Genomic DNA, 22,647 nt, shown 5'->3' with positions numbered 1-22,647 from the left:
TACTCAGTAAATATTAGCTATTAGGTTTATTGTTACTAATCTTTAAAGGCTTAAGAATTTCTCCATTTTTCATTCTGGTTGGGAAGGATGACAGCAAGATTCAGTTCCATTTCCAAAATATAATCAGTCCTGATCACTTGGTAATTAAAAAAAGAAAAAAGTGGGGAGGGTGAATGGGAAGGGAGAGCTGTCCAATCTCAGGCGACTTGCTCAGGCAGGCCAGATGCAGAGCAGACAGAGGGGCCTTTATACCATGTGGTTTTATGAGCGAGCATTAATCACAGCCTCACGATGCCTTCCTCTGATTAGTCTGGAGCCGAAGCATTTGGGGTTTTCACCAGCCAGTTCCTGACGCCCACAGCCAGCTCTTTTACGAGCTGCTTGCTTTAGTTTCCACTGACATCTTGGAGACCTGCTTGATGGCTTAGCCAGACCTGGGTGCTGGAGGCAGACCCACATTTGGAGCCACCCAGCACTGCTATAGTTGGATGCCACTCTCTGTGGCCCGGATCTGCCCCTGCCCAGCCCCTCCAACTGGTCAAGCCCAATTAACCATTCTATGTTTCCTTACATGTAAAATAATTCCTACCTCACAGGGTGGCTGAGCTCACAAATGCTGACGTATTCTTTTAAAATATGTTTTCAAGAACTATAGCTTTTTAAAAAAAAGCATCTTTGCCTCTCTCCACTTGATTGAAAAGGGATTTCCCCCTCCTTTCCTCCACTTAAGCTACAGCTTAGAAGGGTGCTGCTCAGGTGCTCTATGGTGAAGGATCAGGTTTTTTTGTTTGATTTTTTTTTTCACTGATTGCAGAAGGATTCTTGGGCTCACTGCATGCGATGAGAATGTAGCCCATGCCACATGAGATTTCCACGTGAGTCTGACCACAGTGGAATTCTGTTCAGTGAGAGGAGTTGTCTGATCACATGCTTGGATGTCAATTGCTACTATATTTCCCCAACATTTATTTTCAATTTCTGTACTTCTCGTTGTGGACCAGTCACAGGATTTTGTGGTACACTGTTAGTCCACAGACCATGTGTGGAATGCCACTGGCCCGGAGGGTGATGTAGCACAAATAGGATGTGCCAAATAGGATGGTGCACAGGACAGGTGTGGTGTCTGCCCTCGTGGACCTTGCTTCACTCCAATGAGAGAGATAACCAAACAAAGACATACATAAGACAATTGCAGCTCGCAATAAATCTTCTAAAGAATCAATGGCGAACTGAGGGAGAGAGAAAAAAATATAGCTGGAGGATAGGTGGACTGGGGAGTTAGGGAAGGCCCGTCTGAGACCTGACTATCAGAAAGACCCAGCCATGCAAAGAGCAGGGAAAGGCATTTCAAGGGGAGGGAACAGCAAGTGTAAAGTCCATGAGGAGGGCAAAAGCCTGGAGTGTTCCAGAGCAGGAAAGAAGAAGGTCAGAGCACTATAAAGTAATGGGTGAGGGGTCATAGCCAGAGCTGCGGGTGCAGCCTGTGGGGGTATGACCATGCAGGACTCTGAAGGCTCTCCTTTTCTCCCAGAAGAGATTTAATTACATGCCAGGCTTCCATATCTAAAATTGTAGGAACTTTTTCAATCTCATGAACTTGTGGAAATCATCTAGGCCCTCACTATTCCAAGCATGGTCTGGGGACCAGCATCCCCTGGGAGCATGTCAGGAGTGCAGAGTCTCAGGACCAGCCCCAAGCTTCCTAGATATATTTCTGCAAGTTGTCTAGATGATGTATGTGCTTGTTGAAATTGGAGGGGCACTGGTCAGGTCTGTGGGGTCTTGACAATAGCTGCAGGTATCATTATCTGAAGAGTTAAATGCCCATGTCTGGTGATTCTGATCCTGTAATCTGGAGCTTCTGATCTGGGGTGAGGCCTGTGCATGGGAACTTGATACGGGTCTTTATAGTGGGCAGCCAGGGTGTGACCTTGTGCAAGTTACTTGCTCTCTCTGGATGTTGTCCTTCTCTGGGTGCCTCACCCCCAGGGTTGTGTAAAGCTAGTCTGGTTCTCCCTTCCAAGGCTAAGAGCCTTCAGCTGTTGGCAAGAAGAGAGGACTGTTTTTGTGCTCCCCCACAGGCCTGCAAAGGATACATCCCAGGCCACTCTGAGGGAAAAGGAACAACTCACACATGAAGACAAGCACTGTGGGAGTCCTGAATGATAAGTCAGCCTTTGTTCAGAAGTGGGGAGCCCAAAGGGAATCATGAACGACCCTGTACTGGAATTGGAAGGGCCCTCAGAATTCATAGAAACACTTCTATCCATTTCATGGAAGAGGAAAACCGAGGCCCAGACAGTTTTCACTTCAAGATCACATAGGTGATGCAGGAGCAGGTTTGGAACCTTAGTTATTCCTATCATTTCTATAATACTGCCCTCTTCTTACCTTGTCTTTGAAATTCAGGCATCACTAACATTTACAAGGACAGGACAACAACCATTTGGTTGGAGGAAGCTGTCTTACCAGTTTCTGGGTGACTCCAGGGGGGGCCCACTCATAGGTGATGGTGTCAAAGGTGGGATCTTTCCCAGTGGCAATGGGATTGGTCATGATCATCCGATTCCTCTTGTAAATCCGGATGCCGTCCCCGCCTTTCACTCGGGCTGTGAGGGTGGAATACTTGGAGTCCATCAGCAAGCGGCCAATTTTCCGATCATCTTCCAGCTCAGAGCTCAGGCAGTGGTCCTCATGGCTGCATTTGCATGACTTGCATATTTTCCTGGGGGGGGGGGGCGGTAATCGGGAAAAGTGAGATCAACCTCCAGAGAAGAGCAGCAGTCTCCTGCTGGTAGCATCTGCCTTTTTGAAAGCAAGTTCAAGGCTCAACTTTAGTAACTTGGAACGGCTGGCAGCAGATGAATGGTAATGTGAGACCAAAAGGACTTTGGGATTGGGAACTGCTTTTGGGAGACTACCTATCAATCCGACTGTCTGTCTGTGGGGAATGTGGGATATGACTTCAGCTGGTCAGAAGAACAGCACATTTTTACTCATGGTGGCAGCAAGGGCTGGTTCATTCATTAAAGATGCTCAAAAGCAGGAGTCTTTATGACCTGTAGGTTGAACCTGGCCCACAACCTGATTTTATAAATAAAGTTTTATTGGAACACAGCCATGCTCATTCATTTATATATTGTCTGTGGATGCATTTGGGCTACAGCGGCAGACTTGAGTAATTGCAGCAGAGACCATTTGGCCCACGGAACCTAAATTATCCACTCTCTGGTCCTTTATAAAAAATGTTTCCTGACCCCTGCTCTAAGGAATTATTGAAATTGTCTCCCAAGATTCATGAGCGTTGGAGCTTCAGCAACTGTGAACTCTTTAGCACTCATACTGAAGTTAGAATACAGCTGGAAAATTTCTTTAAGCAACTTGTGGCTGGGACCCAGGGGAAAGAGAATGAGCTAAGAAAACCCCTTGGGCTGGAGAGATTGATATTCACTGGCAAGGCTATGTTGTGAGGCTGTGAGAAGGAAAAGCATCCTAGGGAAGCTTCACATTCACCTGAAAGCCTGACACTTCTCTCTGACAATGAAAAACAAAAGCATCTGGCTGCCTTGTGCCATGCTGTTAAGGTTGTGAAATCCAAGTGTTTGCAGTGTAGAGGAAAACCTCTTCCCTCCCTTTCTGGCTTGTCACCTGAGGTGTGCTGTGACTCCTGAGGCGTGCTGTATCTCACTTCCTCCCATGCATCAGACTTAAGAGCTTGTTAAGTAAAGCAAGCAACGTCGGAACCTGCAGCAGGGATGGATGGGGCAGGCCCAAGCAAAAGAGGTGTCACTGCAGTAGCGTGGGCGCCTCACAGCTAGGCATGCCCGAAGGAACCCTCCTTTTTTTCTCTTCTAAACTCAGGAGATTGATATGTTCACCCATGTATCACAAATATTGCCTGGGAGGCCCGCAGGAGCACACCTTGATAGTCTACCTCAGTGATTCCAAACTAAGGTCAATTCTGATGCCCAGGAGGCATTTGGCAATGTCTGAAGACACCTTTGATTATGGCAATGGAGTGCTACTGGCTTCTAGAGGGTAGAGGCCAGGGATGCTGCTAAACATCCCATAAAATATAGGACAGCCCCCTCCACTGCAAAGAATTATCCTGCCCCAAACGTCAATAGTGCTGAGGTTGAGAAACCTTGTCTAATATAAAGTGAGGAGGACCCAGTGCACCCTTCCAGGAGCCTATAGTTGGAGTGGGAGAGGGAAAGCAAATCAGATGGAAAATGTAACATAGAGTAAGGTTGGGCCATATGAGAGTCACATATGCTCTGGGGTGGTTCCGCTGGTCTGGACCAGTTCCCCTAGCATGTAAGTATGTGGCACACGGAAAAAGGCTCAGTGTGGGGAAACAGTGGGTTACAGAAGGTGAAACGCGTTTCTTCAGTGCAAGGCTGATTCTTGTTTTTAACGCACTGATGTACAGCGTGACTTTAAGTCAGGGAAAATGCAGCGTTTCCAGTGTTGTTCAAGGAGAAGCTTGCAGCCCCAGTCCATGTTCCGTGGGCTATAATTTGAGAAATGGTAAAATTGTTGATCTCAAGGATAATTCCAGCACTACAAAAGAGAATATGACCCTAAAGATGACATGGGGCAAAACCAAGAAGTCTTTTCTTTTTTTCTCTGTTGCTCGTGTTTTCAGAATTGGGGCATCTTACTCATGATAAATATTCTCTTGCCTCTCCCTTTCATGAGCTAGACATGGAGGAGACTGCTTCCCTAAGGTAGGGAATAAACCACTAGTTTACACGTAGGGAGTGACAGCAGCAGAGGAGGAAATGGAAGGAGGAAGTGGAAAGAAGTGAGGGAAAGCCCAGTGTCCAAGTGGACCCTTGGACCCCTAATGCCTTCCATGTGTGGAGCTGGGTGGGGAGGCTGAATTTGCTTATTTGGTTAATGTAGACTCTCAGGATGCTATTAGAGATGTGTGGAATGCAAAACACCTTGAAATGGAAAATGTTGACGGATATGAGATATTCTTTGACATTATGTCAGTATTATTTCTCCTTTTATTCATGCCGTCATGTTGCCAGGTATTGTTGCTGGGACACCATAAATGAAGAAGGCACCCCTCTGGCCCCACTCTACTCTTTCCAGGCACTCAGACTGAAGAGGGCAACGGACACACCCAGGAAGATCCCCAAAGGTGTTAAAATGGCCATTTCTGCAATCTCTCCTGGGCTACCTGGAATGGTGGAAGAGGCAAAGCCTTGGAATGTAATGCCAGCCTCAACACTAGCCCAACACCAGCCCGTGGTCAAATTTCCTATCTGACAATGAGAGAGTTGGTCTACATTAGAGGTTGGCAAACTACATTCCATTGACTGAATCTGACCCATCACCTATTTTTGCACAGCCTGTGAAGAAGAGTTTTTACATTGTTAGATGGCTGAAAAAATTCAAAAGAAGATTACTATCTTGTGATACAAGAAAATGATAGGAAATTTGAATGTCAGTGTCCTGAAATAGAGATCTACAGAACATAATCACATTCATTCATTTACACGCTTAATGGATGCTTTCATGCTACAAGGGCCAAGATGATTGGTTATGCCAGAAACCCTATGGCTTGACAAACCTAAAATGTTTACTAATGGGCTATTTACAGCAAGTTAGCTGACCCCTGGTCTATTTGATGAGTTTTCACACTTTGCTATGCATCCAAATCACCTGGGCAGCTTGGTAAACTTGGAGATGCCCTCTCTGGCCCCAGCTAGTCAGATGCACTGGTCAGGAGTGGGATCTGGTCATGGGTACTTGTAATCCTGTTCAGAGGTAATTCGGATGCACATCAAAGTGCCAGAGTCACTAGTCGGTCCCTTTCGGGAATTTAAGCGGCTCTGGTTGACTTTCTCTAGATTGTCTGTCAAAAAGCAAAGGAAGCCCAAATCTCAGGGCACAGTTATCTGTGAAGATCCACTGCCCTGGGCAGAAGAGGCAGAGGGAACAATGTAATTCCTGCAGCTGGTATGGAGACAAGACCTCATCAGAAGGCATGTCACAATGAGGAGACCAGGAGAATCCTTCGGAGAGTGACCCCTGAAGCATGTAAAACTTTGTAATTTGAAGCGCCTGTGTGGTCTGTCTCCCATTTTTCATACTGTGTCCCTGCTTCCCTCAAATTGCGGTTTTTCTCTACTCACTGGAGTCAGTAGACATTAAAAAAAATAAAGCTATTACAATAAAGATAATGTAAAAATATCTCTGCATGCAAGGAAGAGACTTTCTGTTGGGCTCTCTCTGAAAAGCCTGAAGTCCTGGAGGTGTGTTTCCCACTGCCCTGAAGGGCAGTTCAGCATCCTGAGGTTGTGTCGGAATGCCAGCAAGCCCAGCACGTCCATCTGGGAAGTGGGAGGCTGCAGGCTGCTGGGGGAGCCTCCCCTTCCATTTTCATGATATGCTGGTTCTGAAAGTCTGCTCTTGCCTTCACTCCATACTGTCCTCTTCAAATAACTCTACCATCTGTGCCTCTAATTCCATTCTAATTCCATTAACCATGTCAATCACAGGTTTGATTACAGACAACTTGCCTGAAACTATGGATTGTAAAGCCAGAAGGGGAACCAAGAGCACATTGACTCCAATGCTCCTATTTATCAGATGGAAAAGGTGAGGCTTACAGAAGGGAAGTGTTTGTTCAAGGTGAGTGAGCACATGAATTATTGTTTGAGGGAATTGCTCACTAAACCAGGCTGGCTCCACTTGGGTCATTTAAATAAATTTCTAACTATCGACAGTGTGAAAATTGGAGCATAAAAATGGTTTTATGTAGCTTCCCTGCTAAGGTTCTTGGACCTCACTGCTCCAGTGTGGCTTGAATTTAAGTCCCCATTAAAGTGATTCAAACCAAATACAATGCTTGCTATGGGGGACCCGAAGCTGCAATCTGCATTTCTCAAGGATAAATTCACTGGATGTTCACGTCCTTTGTAGACTGGTGGGGGAATGTAGGGATTACAACAATGCTGAGACTCCTTGCTTACAGTCCTGAAGAACAGGGCCCAGAAGTGTCCTCCTGCCATAAACAGCTAGAAAACCAGACAGAATATGTTAAATGACCCTGTTCAGATGTCAGACAAGAGGCAGCAAGGGGCTGAACATTGAGAGGGGGAAACATTATTGACTGAGTCAGGGGGTGCATTCAGGGAACATTATCCCTCCCCGCTGCCCTAAGAATTCTGAAAGGAGGCATCCCAGCTGTCCTTGGAGAGCTGATGAGGAGTCAGCATTGTTCCGTGACACCCTGATGGCAGGTTCAGCACCAAGGGGGAGGAATGATAGGGAAGCTGACTCCTCAAGGCCAGAAAGAGCTCTAGTGGCCAAACTAGATGCGTGGGGCATTCCCCCAACAGGAAGTGTGCTAACTGTAGGAGGAATCTGTGTGGGGGATACAGTGGGGTTTGGATGACTTTGAAAGTCACTTGCATCCAGAAGACCACATGAGCTCCTGTGAGGTCAAGGACTGTCAGGGAATGGAGCCAAGGAACAGTCCCGTGCTTCAAAAGCTCACGACCCACAGTACTACTGTAGAATGTCTAAGAGCATGGAGTGGGGTTTCACAAAGACCCAACTTTGAATCCTGGCATTTAGTAGCCATCCCCTCCCCACCCCTGTTAGCCAGCCTCAGTTTCCTGATATGAAAAATGGAGACACTGAGATACTAATACCAACTGCTCAGGATTGCTTCAATATTCCAACGTACAAGATTTAGCAATGAATGTTTTTCTAATTGCCATCCCACCATGGAAATCAACAACTCTGAGGCAAATACCTCCCAAATTTCACTCCTGCTCTGAGTGCCCCAGGACCCCCTCTGGTAGGGGGATCAAAAGCTCTACTTTGCTATCGTGCCCTACAGAGGTTAGCCTCTCTCTTCCAGGGCTGCCAGGACAGTCACACAGGCTGTGTGCCCTGCACAACTCCACACAGATGCTGATGGGAATAGCGCCTGGGGGCTGTGCAGTGTGAGGTCTCCACCTCTGCTTTTCAGATTCCTCAATAAAAAGAGAGAAAGAAACACTCTACAGTTCCAAGTCCAGCTGGATCTCATGGCCCTCCCTCACGGATATTAATGTAGCGCCTGGTTTTTAAATACTGTGGACACAGTGACTTTTATTTCTGGCCCAGGGGTACTCTGAGATCCAAATGGGGTGATGGCACCGTATGGGGAGATCTGCCACATGCACCAAGCCCAAGGATAGAGCAGTCCAGAGAAGACGAGGCACCAACTAACATCTGCCCACATCTGCCCAGTGCAGTCCTTCATGGGGCCAGCTTGGTGGTCTCCACCTCAAAATGGTGCATGAAGCACTAAGCTCCTTCCTCATCTTGGCTCCTAAGGGCTTTTCTGTCATTTCTGAATGAGGCCAAGCAGGAGTGCATTCATTCTGGAGCCAGTCCTCCCTGAAATGCATGCATCCTAAGTAAGCAGTCCCAGCAGAGAAGAATGGCTGGGGTTCCCAGAAAGGACAGCCAAGAAGTGCAGGCAGGCAGAGCTTCTCCTGACAAAGTCTGTTACCTCCATGGATGTGGCTCGAAGCCTGAACACGTCCCCTTGCATCTCAAACAAGGCACACCTCTTGCTGACTGCTGCTGGCCCAGGGACATCTGGAAAAGGAGACAGAAAAGAGGGTGTTTCACTTCCACAAGTCTTGGATCGGGGATGCTTGACCTCTAAAAGACTTGGCATGCCAGCAAAGGGATTGTGTGGGGTTCAAAGGGCTCAAGATGAATAAGCCATCAGTTACTGTTTACCAAGAATGGAGAAGACCAGCCGGGGAAGTGGCCATAGGGCAGGCAAGTGGGGAAGGGTGGGGTCCTTGCCAGTAAAAATGGAATGAGGCGGGGGCTTATTGCTGGCCTTTCAGTGCTGTCACCAGCCACCAGGGCTGTGTTGAAAACCCTCCGCTCCTTCCTTTATATTCATCAGCTCCCCTGATCCACTTGTCACTGGAATGGAATCTTCCAGTGAGTGCCTCCTCTCCCTCATTTATTTGTGATTTATTGATAGGGTGTGATTAAACCAAAGCTACAGGCACAAACAAATGCGCAGGCTGCCACGTGTCTATAGCTCAAAGCATAACTTAAATATTTCGCTAAACCACGGAAAATCAGGAGCATTTGAAATCTGGTTGTCCTTTGGAAGGAGAACAACACCCGACACAGGTTTTACTCTTTGTCACCAGCCGCTGCCGATGTGTTGAGACCCAAATGACTCTCAAACGGGGTCTTCAAATCAGCAGCATCATGGGAAGCTTGCCAGAAGCACAGACCCTCAGGCCCCACTCCAGCCCTCGGAATCAGAATCTGCACACCAACAAACTTCCCGGGAGATTTGTATGACATTAAGATGGGAGAAGCCTGGGGTTAGTGTATGGATCTGCTGGCTGAGAAACTTCCCTAACTCTCAACTGGGGGTGGGGAAGACTTGGTGGCAGGTATGCACACGTACTATGATTTTATCAAGAACAAGTCCTCATCAACTAGTAAGATAAACGGATAAGCTCCTCATTCAACAGACATTTGATTCATTTAACCACTAATTTAGTATCTACTGTGTGTCAGGCACAGGGATACATCATAAGATTCGGGTGTGCCCTAGGAGTACTCGCAGACTAGGAGGGGATGAAGAGAGAAACACATACTTATCACCTGCTCCTGGAAGGGGTAAGTTTGAGGCAAAGGAAGCTGCCTGTTGTGTGGCAGAGGCTGGACTTTGGAGCCTGGGAGACCAGGATTCCCAACCCAGCTTCGGGACTTACCAGCCATACGGGCCTTGGACCAACTGAGCCTCAGTCTCCTTACTTGTCGAATGGGTACAAAGATAATGTATGCAAAATATCCCATTCACATGAGGTACTCAAGACGGTAGCTGCTGTTATTTTGCACACAGAGTTTAGGTGCGCAGAGGAAGGTGTTAATAAACCTGTAGGGGAAGTCCAGTGAGGCTTCTTAGAAGAGGTGACTCTGGATGGGGGCTATGCAAAATGAGCAGGCAGAAAGGGAGAAGGGGATTCTTAGAAGAGAAAGGTGTGAGGGCAAAAAGATATGAAAGGGCATGATGGTGTGTGGGGGGGGGGGGGTCTTGTATTCTGAGCACCCCTGTTTCCTCTTCCTGCTTTTAAGCAGGAAAAAAAAGGAGTGAAACTTGTGAGTCCACCCTCACTGCTACTGTTAGAATCCAGAGAAGTACACGAAAGGTCACAGTTATTCTTTACCAGATTTCTCTTCCGTTGCTCAAATCTTCCCACAATGACACCTAGGTTTCACACCCCCCACTTTGACAACTGCTGTTTGCACGATATCTTCTCGTACTATGCTGTTCTGTAAAGTTTCTTTTTAATGTTTATTTTTGAGGGGAGGGGTGTGGGAGGGGCAGAGAAAGAGATGGACAGAGGATCTGAAGCAGGCTCTGTGCTGACAGCAGTGAGCCTGATGCGGGACTCGAACTCACAAACTGTGAGATCGTGACCTGAGCTGAAGTTGAACGCTCCACCGACTGAGCCACCGAGGTGCCCCCATACCATGCTGTTCTTATACACATTCACAACTTTGGAGAGTAAGAGCCACACTGCACATATCTAAAGGGGATCACGTTCCAATCTGTGCCCGTTCAGTGCTAGATTCATGTTTAAAATTGAAAACAAGAGTATGCTCACCATCAAGTCATCGTCCTAAGCTGCGGAGCTTTCACTCACACGTGGAACTTTACTCTCTAAGACCCAGGCATCTAAAACCTTGCAAACTTTCATCTCTCCTTTCTGCCTCCTGTTGCCTTGGATTCTACTAGTTGAAATGCAGCCATCCTTCCGCACTTAATGTTTGAGTGATTCAATGGTTATTTTGGAAGGTATACAACGTATGCATAAGGCTTCATTGTTGGATTGTTTTAGACCCAGAGGCAGCAAAGCCTGGAAACAGAAGAGCTAGGTGGAAGCATTTCATAAGTGGCAAAACACCCTGTGTGTGAGCATTGCCATTCTTCTAACGAGCGGCAGATTCAACAGTCATCCTATAAGGGGATTAGACCTGATGCTTGGCCGGCAGGGCCAAGCTGCTGGCTCAGGGTCTGGTTAGAACTAGTGATGTAAGTCAGCACAGAAGAGCACGGGCCTGCGGCGGGGGGCTGGCTCTATGGTGCCAGCTCTGACATTTATTAGCTGTGCGGCTAGAGGCGACTCATTTCCTTGCCCCATCTAAGTTGCTCCCCTGTAAAATGAGAAAACTGGCCTGGATCGAGGTTGTTGGAATTCTGTTACCCAGAATCCTCTTGTATGATGTGTTTCCAAATGGTGGATGGCTCTTCTGCTGGACCTCGGCAAGTAACTGGTCTTGCAGAGTTACCGTGAGGGTTATGTGGGTTGCTGCATGGAAAGGGCTTGGCATGCACATATTATGCACCGAGTGTTTGTTCTCGTTGTCACTGTACCTTGTGTAAACGGTCTGAGAGACTCTGAATCAGACATTCTAAAAACAATTCTTTTCCCAGCTTCAGAATTCTAGAGAGCTTCAGAGGAACTACTTTCTAAGCGCATATCTCACAGACTTTCTTACTGTCTACTTTGCTTCATGCGTGCAAATGTTGTCTCTCTGACTAAGGGGAGGAGGCAGACAGTTGGCCTTAGCCTTCATCCTGCTAGTGGGACAGTTTCCATGGTGACAGAAGTCCGTGGGAGAGAAAAATAGATGGCCTTGCAAGGAAGCAGCAGATTTGGGCCATCAGGACACACTTGCAGCCAGTTTCCTGGCCGACTGCTTAGCACAATAAATAGCCATTTTGTCCACTGCGTGTCATTTATCCAGGAGCCAGACAGACCTAGCTATCTGGGACACAGAAAATGATGATCCTGTTTATTGAGGGGAGGAAAACACCAAGCAGAAACAGCGTTTCAAACAAGACATTCTGGTTTATAAACAGTAGGTTTCTCCGATGCGGACTCGGTCTCAGATGGAAGATGGCCCAGTGGCTGCTCACAGTGGTTCACAGTAGCTGAACACAGAAGAGCTTAAAAGCAGCCATCACTTTAAAAAATGGGTCCCTGGAATGTAGCATGTACTCTAACCCTTTTCTTGAGGGGAGATAAAATGTTTTGACAATTTTCTTTGGCTCTGGAGGAGTAGGATGTTGTGGAACTGAATCTTGTCAGGGACTTGAAAGGACTTAGCTCAGGCCAGGAGCCATGGGGGCGCAAGGGCCACGGGGCGCAAAGGGCAGGGGGCCACAGAGCCTTCTCCCCACTTTGAGCATTTCCTTCAGGTGAACCGCCGGGGGAAGTATTACAGGGAGGAAACGTAGCCAAGAACAAGGCAGGACGGGGATGAAGAAGGGAAAAGAGGGCATACAATACGAAGTGTAGGAGTGAGGATTTGGGATTAGAAAATGCGAGTTCTCCTCCCATTGTGTAACTTGGTTTCCTCCTCTGAGAAATGGGTTTTCCCTGCCCTTTCTGCCTCCACCAGGCTGTAGTAAGCCACAAATCAGATTAAAAGGTTGTTTGCACAGTAAAATATTTACCATCGTTAAAAACAATTATCCAAACGTTGAGCATGAGGCAGAAAAGTGGGTGGCACATCTTCTCAGTATCATATGGTGACAATGACCTTGGCCCTCACCCCCCACCCCTATGAGGATTATCTAGACAAATTTACTTTGCTTTACCCCAAGACTTGGTGCAGTCACATGTTAACTTACAGATTTTTTGTCCAGTAAAGATACAAATACAAGCAGTTTTTGTCTTTTTGAAACAGATAACCTTAAAGGTTATGGTTTATTGTCCTGCTGGACATTAGCTAGTTATGTACCTAACCCATCAATCTTGTCCTAACATTGAAATACACAGCCCTTCAGATGCTTTATGAACTGGCCTAAATATCTTACTGATTACTTTATTAACTAATGAGTTGAGTAAAATCTTTACTAAGTTTTATTGTATATTTGCACAAGAGTTGTGATTTTATGTTTTTGAAAATTCTATCTTAACACCATCACACGCACTCCTGACTCTCCATGGGTTTGCTTTCTGAGCTGGGGTGTTCTGAATATTGACACTAAATTCTGTTTCAAGTCAATTACTCTGACTTGATTTTTACAGGTAAAGTCTCTGAGCATATGTGTTCTTTGTTTTTTAAGTTTTATTTATTCTATTTTGAGAGACAGAGAGTGAGAGAGAGAGAGAGCAGGTGAGGGGCAGACAGAGGTAGAGAGAGAATCCCAAGCAGGCTCCACATTGTCAGCTGTCAGCGCTGACATGGGGCTTGATCTCATGAACTGTCAGATCACGACCTGAGCCAAAATCAAGAGTTGGACGCTTAACCGACTGAGCCACCCAGGAGCCCCTATAAGCATATGTGTTATTAAAAATTATTAGCCAACATGCTGTTTCTTAAAAACAAACCTTTTCCTCCCCACCAAGGAGAGAAGGTAGAGTCAGGGTAGTGAAGAGTGGGGTGGGGTGAAATTATGAGAAGGCCCAGAAAAGAACTGCCATCATCAACAGGAAAAAATGATTCCAGCAATGACTCTATTGCTATCAACAATTCCCAACTATTAACAGCTTGACAATCCATGGATTGATCTTACTTACTTAAGCATTTTTCCTGAACAATTATGATGACACTATGAAGGATAATCATTATTCCTAAACAACAGAGGATGCATGACAGACTGAGAAAGGAGAAGCAACTTGTCCATTCAGAATGGTCTGTGCTGGAGCCCCTATGGGGAAGGGGGGGGTCCCCTCACTCTACCTTCATCTGTACTTCAAGCCAAAATGTTATAGTTTTCCTAATGACTCTGACTGTAGCTAACATTTATTGAGTAGACCTCATGTGCCAGGCATATGCCAGGCATATTCATAATATTTATGCTTGACAAGCCTGTGAGAGAGGTACTGTTAGTGACTTCCTTTTCAGATGAGGAAGCCGGCCCAGAGAGGTTCAGCCTCTTCTTCAGGATCTAACGGCTAGCAAGTGGTGAAGCCAAGAAGTGAAACCAGGCGGGTCTTACTTCAGAGTTGTGCTCTCATCTGATCTGCTCTGGTACTTTCCATCAAGGATATAGCACTTGACAGTTTACAAAGTATATTTACATTCCTTATCTCACTGGGTTTTCACAACAACCTTAGGATGTGGACACTTTGCATTTGTCTCATGAAAAAAAAACTGAGCTCATAGATCTAATGGGATTTGCTGCTCAGGACATAATTCATACTCATGTTTTTGGAATCCAGACCCTATGATTTCCTACCACACTAGGAGTCTCCAGACCTCAGACGGCCTCCTACAGGTCTAGCCTTGACTCTGGGCATTAGGCCAGTTGGATCCAAACAGGCGGGACAGTGTGTCTGTAGGAGTTGGGGGGGGGGGTTCCAGGTTAGCGTTGGGGGCAGTAGTACAAGGCCATGATCACATTGGTCTCAGTATTTTTACCATCCAACCCTGTTCTGCTAAATAAACTAAAGTATACATGTTCAAGGCAATGGACAGGCTTTGAAGGCAGCTAGAGAGGCAGTGGTTGGAGGAGAAAGTGAATCAGAACCACAGGCAGTGCCTGTAGGAGAAAAGCACCAGGGTATTGGCTTCAGTTGATTTATCTGCTCCCTCCCTGGAAGCCCAAGTGAGGGGCGAGAGGTCACTTATGTTTAGTACCAGACTGGGGAGCTGGGGCTCACCCTCCAACCCAAGGTCTGGAGATGACTGGACAGACAGTGGCTTGGGGGACAACATGTTGAATACTGTCTTCTAGAAACTGTTACCACTTTAAAAAAGAACAAAATCATAATAACTAAGGCAAGAGGCAAGTCATTTTGGGGTTTATTCTCAAGTATTTCCTTTTAAAAAAAAATTTTTTATGTTTACTTATTTTTGAGAGAGAGAGAGAACTTGTGTGAGAGGGGGAAAGGCAGAGAGACAGGGAGACAAAGGATCCGGAGTGGGCTTTGCACCGACAGCACAGAGGCAAATGTAGGGCTCGAGCTCACAAACCTTGAAATTATGACCTGAGCCGAAACTGGATGCTTAAGCGATTGAGCCACCCAGGCACACGTATTCCCAACTCTTAATAATTTGTTTAGATCAAGGATACTCACACCCATCTCATTTTGAAGTTGAATTAAGCCACTTTAAGAGGGATAAACGTTGTTGAGTGTTAGATGTCTCCATTCTCCTAGAATGTGGCCCACTTCACCAGTCCAAATTTATCTATTTTTACTTCCATATCATCTACTATTTCTACCCAGATTCTCTTTCCAATCACTTGAGAAGTTCCAATCACTTGGAAGTTCTCTGAAATATACACTGGGGTTTGTTTTTTTGTTTTTTTGCTCAGGCTCATCAAACCTCAGGGAGCTTCAGCCCCACCTACTCTTTTGAGACCAGCTCACGTCGCATCTTTTCCATAAAAAAAATAATCAGTTGCAGCTGCAATGACTACTAGGCCTTGCAGCTTCCAGCCACTGTGCTAAGCCCAAGCTCAGGCAAATCTTACGCTGCCTCGTGGTGGTTCTCGAGGTGTGGACCCCCACACACCTTGGACCTTGGTAGCAGTGCAAATCCTCAGTTCTCACCCCAGACCCACTAACTCAGTTACTTGGTGTAGGGCCTAGCCATTGCTGTTCAAGCCCCCCAGGGGATCTGCATGCACAGCTCAAGTCTGACAACCACTGATCAGGCTGTGCATAAAGGAACTGAAGGAAACGGATGGTCTTGGTTTGCCCCAGACTGAATCAGGGCTTGAATGCAGGACTTTTAGTGCTGAACCCAGGAATGCTCTGGACAAACCACAAAGAGTTGGTCTCCCTAATTAACACTATTCACAGAGGTCAAATTAAAGTCCTGGTGCTTAGAAATAAACCCAGGTCTCTCAGAATCCCCAATCTCCATTTTAATTTAACCAATGCACTACAGGCAATGCCAAGAAATGAAATTTTCCAGGTATTTTGGGGCCCTTACACTTACTTCTCAAAGAACCCATGTAACTGTAGAACTGCAAATGCATTTGGTGCCAGGAATTAGAAAGAGTGTGCCATGACATTGTACTTTAGTATGGGGATTTGGCCTGGTCTGCATGTGTTTGAAATTAATCAGACACTCTGATTAGCATGAACATCAGCTGGGATCTAGCTAACAAGAAGACTGTGGTGTAGCAGGTCTGGGATGAGCCTTATATTCCGTAGTTCTACCGACCTTCCAGGGAAAGCTGATGCTGCCAGTCCGGGGACCACGGTTTAAAGAGCAAAGGGCTACATCAGTGGTTCCCAACTTGTCTACACAATAGAATCACCTGGAGATCTTTTAACACTTCTAAAATCCCAGCTGCATGCCACTGAAATTTAGCCATAATTGCTGGAGATGGGCAACAGACCTCAGTCATTTGGGAAGTTCTCTGGAGGAACCCAATGTGCAGACAAGTTTGGGAACAACTGGGCTTCCCCATTGTACCCTCAGCCACTACAACTTGGACTCTGTGGCTCTCAGCTCATCGGAGAGAGACATCTCCTCCCAGACCACCATTCCCTACAAGGTGAGATTTACAGCATGTCTGACTTTTGTTATTTCATTTTGGTTCCTTCTTACCTGGCATAAGCCCACCTCACAGGCATTCATGCCAAATGCAGTAACTCTCTGAATAGCCAGACAGAAGGAGACCACAGCCCTTCCTCTGCTTCTAAAGTTCCCTGGCTGGATGACTTATTGGGTGACTCCCACTGATGTTGAGATCCTTTGCCAGGCTTGAGGTCAGGGTGGTCCTCCCTAAACCTGGAGCCCAAGTGGGAACTGAGAGGTCCTGCCAGACAGAGGGGCCCAAGCTGGGACACTCAAGGCCCAGATGGTTACAAGCTGCATCATGGATAGTTGTTTTCCCCACCCCCACTTGAGAAGTGTGATCCTTTCAGAGACTGACCTGGCTGGGAAGTGTAATGGGGGCCTTATATTTCATTGTCCCACTCAAGAACCCCATGGCCTCGACAGGGTCTGAACTTCTGTGTTTTTTCTTTTTTTCTTTCTTTCTTTTTTTTTTTTTTTGAAGCTCTCCAGTGATTGAAAGAATGAGTTGCCAAATAGCCTTACAAAATCTTAACAGAGTAATGAAATCAATACACTTACTAGTACAATAACTGTCCATTCTTAATGTCAGAGTTACATTCGTCACCCTTCCTGAACATAAACCCTCCTTGTGACATGTCCTGTGTGCCACCAGAGGTAAAGACTGGGGCCCAGAAATCCAGGGATGCTGGATGAACAACACAAACTCTTACATTAGGGTGACTTTGGGCATTATTCCATATTCCATATACATATATATACATATGTATACATGTATACATGTATATACATATATATGTATATACATACATGTATATACATATATATACATATATACATATATATATATGGAATATTATATATAAAATGGGCATTCCCCATCTTGCCCCTCCAATCTTAGGCACAACTGTTGCCCTGTGTTGATCTCCTGCCTCTCTCTCCTCCCTACTGATACTTGTACTCTGGCTGCAGAAGCCTCAAGCCAGGGCTTCAGTTTGTGGCCAAGAAAACCCTGTTTCCCCAAACAGGAGATGAAAAAGTGGGGTGTGTAGCCTGGCCTTAAGGTGGCTGGCTTCAAATATGGTACAGAGGAGTGAGCAGAAACTTACTTATTCAAATTTCCATTCTGCACTGACTGACCTATGCTCTCTATAATGCCATGCAAATTAGCCATGGAAACAACTTAGAATAAAGTGCCTCCTAAAACCACAGCAAGTCTCACAAAGGCAGCAACAACGACCTTGCCTACATCAGAGGTCATATCTGGGGACACAAATATTCCTCAGGGGATTGTGTGTGTGTGCATGTGTGTACATGGATGTGTGTGCACAGATGCATGTGGGTATCTGTGTGGGTATGTGTCCACATACACTGTTTCTTCTCCATGGTTGTTCCCTGGGCATTCCTAGTCTTCTGTCTGGACAAGCACAGATGTAACGAAATCACTTCAACTTAGATACCCTTTTCCTGAATTGTGTAATAAGGATAAAAATGCATAGACTAAACAAATTGAGATTAGCCCAGCTGATCTTGTACTCAGAATTCAATGGATGGAAAACTTGTTCTTTTTCCTTTTTGTTTTTAAAGCCCAATCCTATTTAAAGCAGCAGAAAAGGAAAACATTTAGTGGCTGATGAGCTGATGGCAGGAATGCTTGAGTTGTCAGTATTTTGGGGTATAGATCTGATTATCTTTCCTGTTAAATGGTTTGTGTGTATTAAGTTGCTTCCTCAGACCAGCTGTGGTTGAGTTAGTCTGATGGATTTAGCTCATGTTAGGAGTGTCTGGTATCCCAAATAAAGTTTTGAACAAATGCCCAACAAAAGAGCACTTTTTACTCTCTATAAGAAAAGTTTTTTTGTTTTTGTTTTTTGTTTTTGTTTTTGTCAAGATGGTTTGTCCAGGCTTGACTCTACGAGAATTTGTGTTTGGGACAAAATACACCATGTTCTCTTTACTATTCTTCCTCTCTCAACACATGATATTTAACAGGTAAAAATTAAGTTGAAAGCAGGGCAGCCAGCAAGGAGAAGAAAATTCACAGAATCCCAGCACATGCTCTAGAAGGTGTGAAAAGTCAGCAGGATGCCCAGCGGTCCCAGCCCGTTGGGGTGGTGAAAGAAGCTTTTCGCTCCTCTGTCTACCCTGCCAGCTTCCCCTGAAATGGGTCCCAATCCATCTGTTGAGTCTCCTTGATGACCATGCCCCTGGAGTAGTTCCGGAAACTGCCAGCCAGTTCCTCCCGTTACCTCTTCAGGAAGCTCTCCCCTCTCCTATCCTTTCTAAGCTCCTAACCACCACGTATGACCTGTTAAGACACCCATCCACACGCATGCACACACACGTGCACACATCCACACACGGCATGCATATCCATGAGTGCGCACGCACACACAGCCCTGTATGGAACATTTTCTATACTTGTAATCACTTGTTTGGTTCTGTCTTCCCCTCCAGGGAAGGAAATTATTGGAGATTCCCAAGATTCACATGTGTGAACACAAAGGGTTAATCTAGCTATGAAAACTGAATAGAAAAGCAAATCCATATGGAGGGAGGAAAATGTGAAATGAAAGCTTTCTCTGTTTAAGACCCTGCTCTCAACTCCCTTCCTAACCACCCCTCCCTCCTCTTTGAGCCAACCTTCACTGATTTGAGGCTGGTTCCAGAAAAACAGGAACGCCCAGACCCAGGGCCATGAACAGAGTGGGCACATGGAAGCCTGCCTTTGGGGTAGCTGGTTCTAACACTGCAGCCCATCCAACAGCTGACCCCATCCTTAACCGTCTGCATCCTGAATGTCTCCTCTTGATTAGAACGAGTTATTGCAACCATTGTTTCCCGTTATCAGGCCTGGTTGGCTGCGTCTGTTAGTAATGTCTACCTCTTACCACATCATCACTTGGCATAATGGAGCAGGCACTGTGAGTGCTCCGCTAGCCAAGATAGGGGATTACCTACCCCCTTTTTCTTTTGCTTCCATATGCCTTTTGGGTAATTTTACTCTTTTGTATTTTTAGCACTTTCATCAAAAATAGGCAAAAAAGCGGTAAGACTCAAATCAGTACATTTTCCAAGGGTTTGCGGCTCTTGGAAAGGCCTGACATGAGGGACCTTTGGACAAAGGAGCTGTAGCAATTGCATGAGACAATTCACATGGCTGGGCTCCTTTCCCACTTGGCGATGGCCGGAGCCCTTCAAAGTGGGCAGTCTCGAAATATTTTCAGAGTAACTCTTCTTTCAAAGGTGATGGGGCTGGGGTCACTTTGAAAAAGAGGAGTACAGAACAAGGCAGAAAGCTCCAAATCCTAAAACAAGTGCTCCATGGCTGGATGATTGCATCTGAAGGCAGTGCATGGAAAACGCTGGAAGTTGTCAGGCCCTGCTCAGGACTCTGCCTCCATTGTTGAACATTCCTTTGGTAGTGCAGAAATGATGGTGACTGAAGGAGACAGGAAAGCAGCCTGTGTGCTGCCAGCTTCTTGCTGACAGCTCATGGGTACACGTGGTTGAATCCAAAGCAGGTCCACAAATTTTACGTGTAAGGGACCCTGCTGGACTGAAGTGATAGGATTTTCAGGCTGAACTAATATTTTCCTTTGACACCAGCTTCCTTTGGACTGCCCAGGCTAACATGAATAGTGAATTGCACAAACGCAGACTGCCAAAACCACTCTCTCCTGTTTTTGAGAACTGCCTGGTTTTAGACAGGTCAGCCCATTATTTGAGGGCACACTGCTTAGTTAAAATAGTCAGTGGGGGGAGGGTCCTTCTTCTCTCCCCCCCCCCCCCAACATCCAGACTTTCTATGGATCTTTTGAGACCACTAGGTTCCCAAAGCATGGGCGTTGTTTTCATTGACTGTGAAAGGGATTCCCACAGGGCAAGAGCTGACCTGGCATTTCTTGCCAAATTGTTTGCAGAGGCTCCAACATATCTTTTTTTTTTTTTTTTTTTATTTTTTTTTTCAACGTTTTTTATTTATTTTTGGGACAGAGAGAGACAGAGCATGAACGGGGGAGGGGCAGAGAGAGAGGGAGACACAGAATCGGAAACAGGCTCCAGGCTCCGAGCCATCAGCCCAGAGCCTGAAGCGGGGCTCGAACTCACGGACCGCGAGATCGTCACCTGGCTGAAGTCGGACGCTTAACCGACTGCACCACCCAGGCGCCCCGCTCCAACATATCTTTTTAAAACTTGTCTTTTTTTTCTTTCACTGATAGGCCCTGCCAGTTCTTGGGAAGATCTAAGTAATGCCACTAGTTTTGCTAGGAGCCAGAAGCTCTCCAACCCCCTTGGGAATTTTATCAGAGATTTACCAAGTGGCTTGAGGGAAATTAAGATAAAATAAAGTCCTTGTAGGGTTTCTTTACTCTCCCCTCCCCCATTTCCTAAATGAGAACAAGCTGTTGGTGTCCCCAGGCCTAATACCTTCAGGCCATACCTGGAAATTAAAATCTAAGTGGCTTCCTACTTCTTAGGTTTCAGCCCTTAGTAGACTCCTCCTCAAGTATAAAACTCTAAGCTTGAGGCCAGCAATACTTACTTATTATACCTCCCCAGTTTTTATAAGACTCCTGATTTTAGCGGCCTGATGTCCTAAGAATTTTTTCCTAAAAGGATGTTAATTGTGTGTGTGTGTGTGTGTGTGTGTGTGTGTGTGTGTATGTGTCTGAATTCTTGCAGCATTACTGATCTAAGGATAACACACTTTTATTGGAGTTAATTTTGGAAATGGAGAGACTTAGCAAACCAAGTTGGAGAATTTTTAATCTTGCTTATCCGAATCTTAACATTGTAATAGGGAGTGTGCCATGTAAAAGTACAGCACTGTTATTAAAAGTCTGAAGGCTTTGCTTATGCAAATGACTCCTGCTGGGAATCGCACACAAATTCTCAGGTTAACTTATGACATTGGAAGCATGGAGACACGCACATTTCCTTCAGCCAACATTGGTGCCTTGATGTTAAGAAACCACTTCCGTTTTACTGGAGTGCCTTTACCAAGAAGGTTTCTTGGTTTAAAACAAGTACCCTTTCTTATAAATGACTTCCCTCTTTTTCTTCACTAGCATATGTTTTTCAAACTAATATTAAATATATCTTCAAATACTTAATCCTCTCCTTGACTTTCCCTCTCCATAATGCATCAGTTGTATATACTTTATATAGTGGAATTCTATGTTTAAGAAAATCTGACAGAAGGAAATCATAGTCTTAGAAATAAAAACACTTTAAGGGCATTTAGATCAAGTTTTTGCAAGCTAGTTTTATGAAACAGAAATCAGCACTTGGTCACTCACCTTGCAAATAATTCATTTTCAAGGTCTCACCTTTGCAGCTCATTTAACACAATTAAAATGTAGTCAGAACTATGGAAACCAAGTCACTTTCCAGAAAGTTATCTCTTGAATAAATTTAGGATTATTCATTTAACCATATGCCCCAGGAAAGATGATACATTCCTGTATACCTCTGAGTCTGCCCATATGCAGTTCCTTCTGTGTGGAACATTTCTCTCTCCCCTCACCTAACTCGTATTTGTCATTCAGGTACCCCTATCATAGGGTCTTAGAAAACCCTGTATCTTATACTTCTTTGTAGCACTCATCATGATTATTACTTAATCCTGAATATAACTCTTCAATGACATTCTTTCCTGCTAGACAGAAAGCAATATGGAGGCAGGGTCCCTGTGTGTCTAGTTTATTGCTCTGTCACCAGTGCCTCAAATTCTGCTTTGCACATAGTAGCTCCTTAATAAACATGTGTCTGACTAGCTTCTTTTATAACACTTTCATTTTTGCCTTTGATTAATGCTTCTTCAGTGTTGCGTTAAAAGCTAATGCGTAATAGATACCCTTCATCTGAGGCTGATGCCTGTAGGAAGAGTTGGGAAAACAAGAATCAACCTGATTTCCTGTAGTTTCCAAGATTCTAGCCTCCCCTGGTTGGCCAACCCTTCTTAACAGCCCTCCCCAACCGCTTCCTCCTCCCCTCTACTCTAAGGTTCCAGCACTTGTTCTTAATGTTTACTTATTTTTGAGAGAGAGAGAGAGAGTGAGTTGGGGAGGGGTCAGAGAGAGAGGGAGGCACACA

General features: G+C 45.6%; 1 protein-coding gene across 1 annotated transcript in view; it reads right to left on the bottom strand.

The window, feature by feature from the left end:
• The window catches only part of LMCD1 (LIM and cysteine rich domains 1), a 58,174-nt gene that overhangs the window by 19,407 nt on the left and 16,120 nt on the right, over positions 1–22,647 (bottom strand). The window contains exons 2-3 of the mRNA XM_049640905.1: positions 8,525–8,613; positions 2,470–2,725 (exon numbers count right to left, since the gene is read on the bottom strand). Coding sequence (XP_049496862.1) covers positions 2,470–2,725; positions 8,525–8,613 — 345 coding nt within the window. The remainder of the gene's footprint in view (positions 1–2,469; positions 2,726–8,524; positions 8,614–22,647) is intronic.

Source organism: Panthera uncia, chromosome A2, assembly GCF_023721935.1.
Source record: "Panthera uncia isolate 11264 chromosome A2, Puncia_PCG_1.0, whole genome shotgun sequence".
In the NCBI taxonomy this organism is placed as follows: domain Eukaryota; kingdom Metazoa; phylum Chordata; class Mammalia; order Carnivora; family Felidae; genus Panthera; species Panthera uncia.
This window is presented reverse-complemented; position numbering and strand designations above follow the sequence as displayed.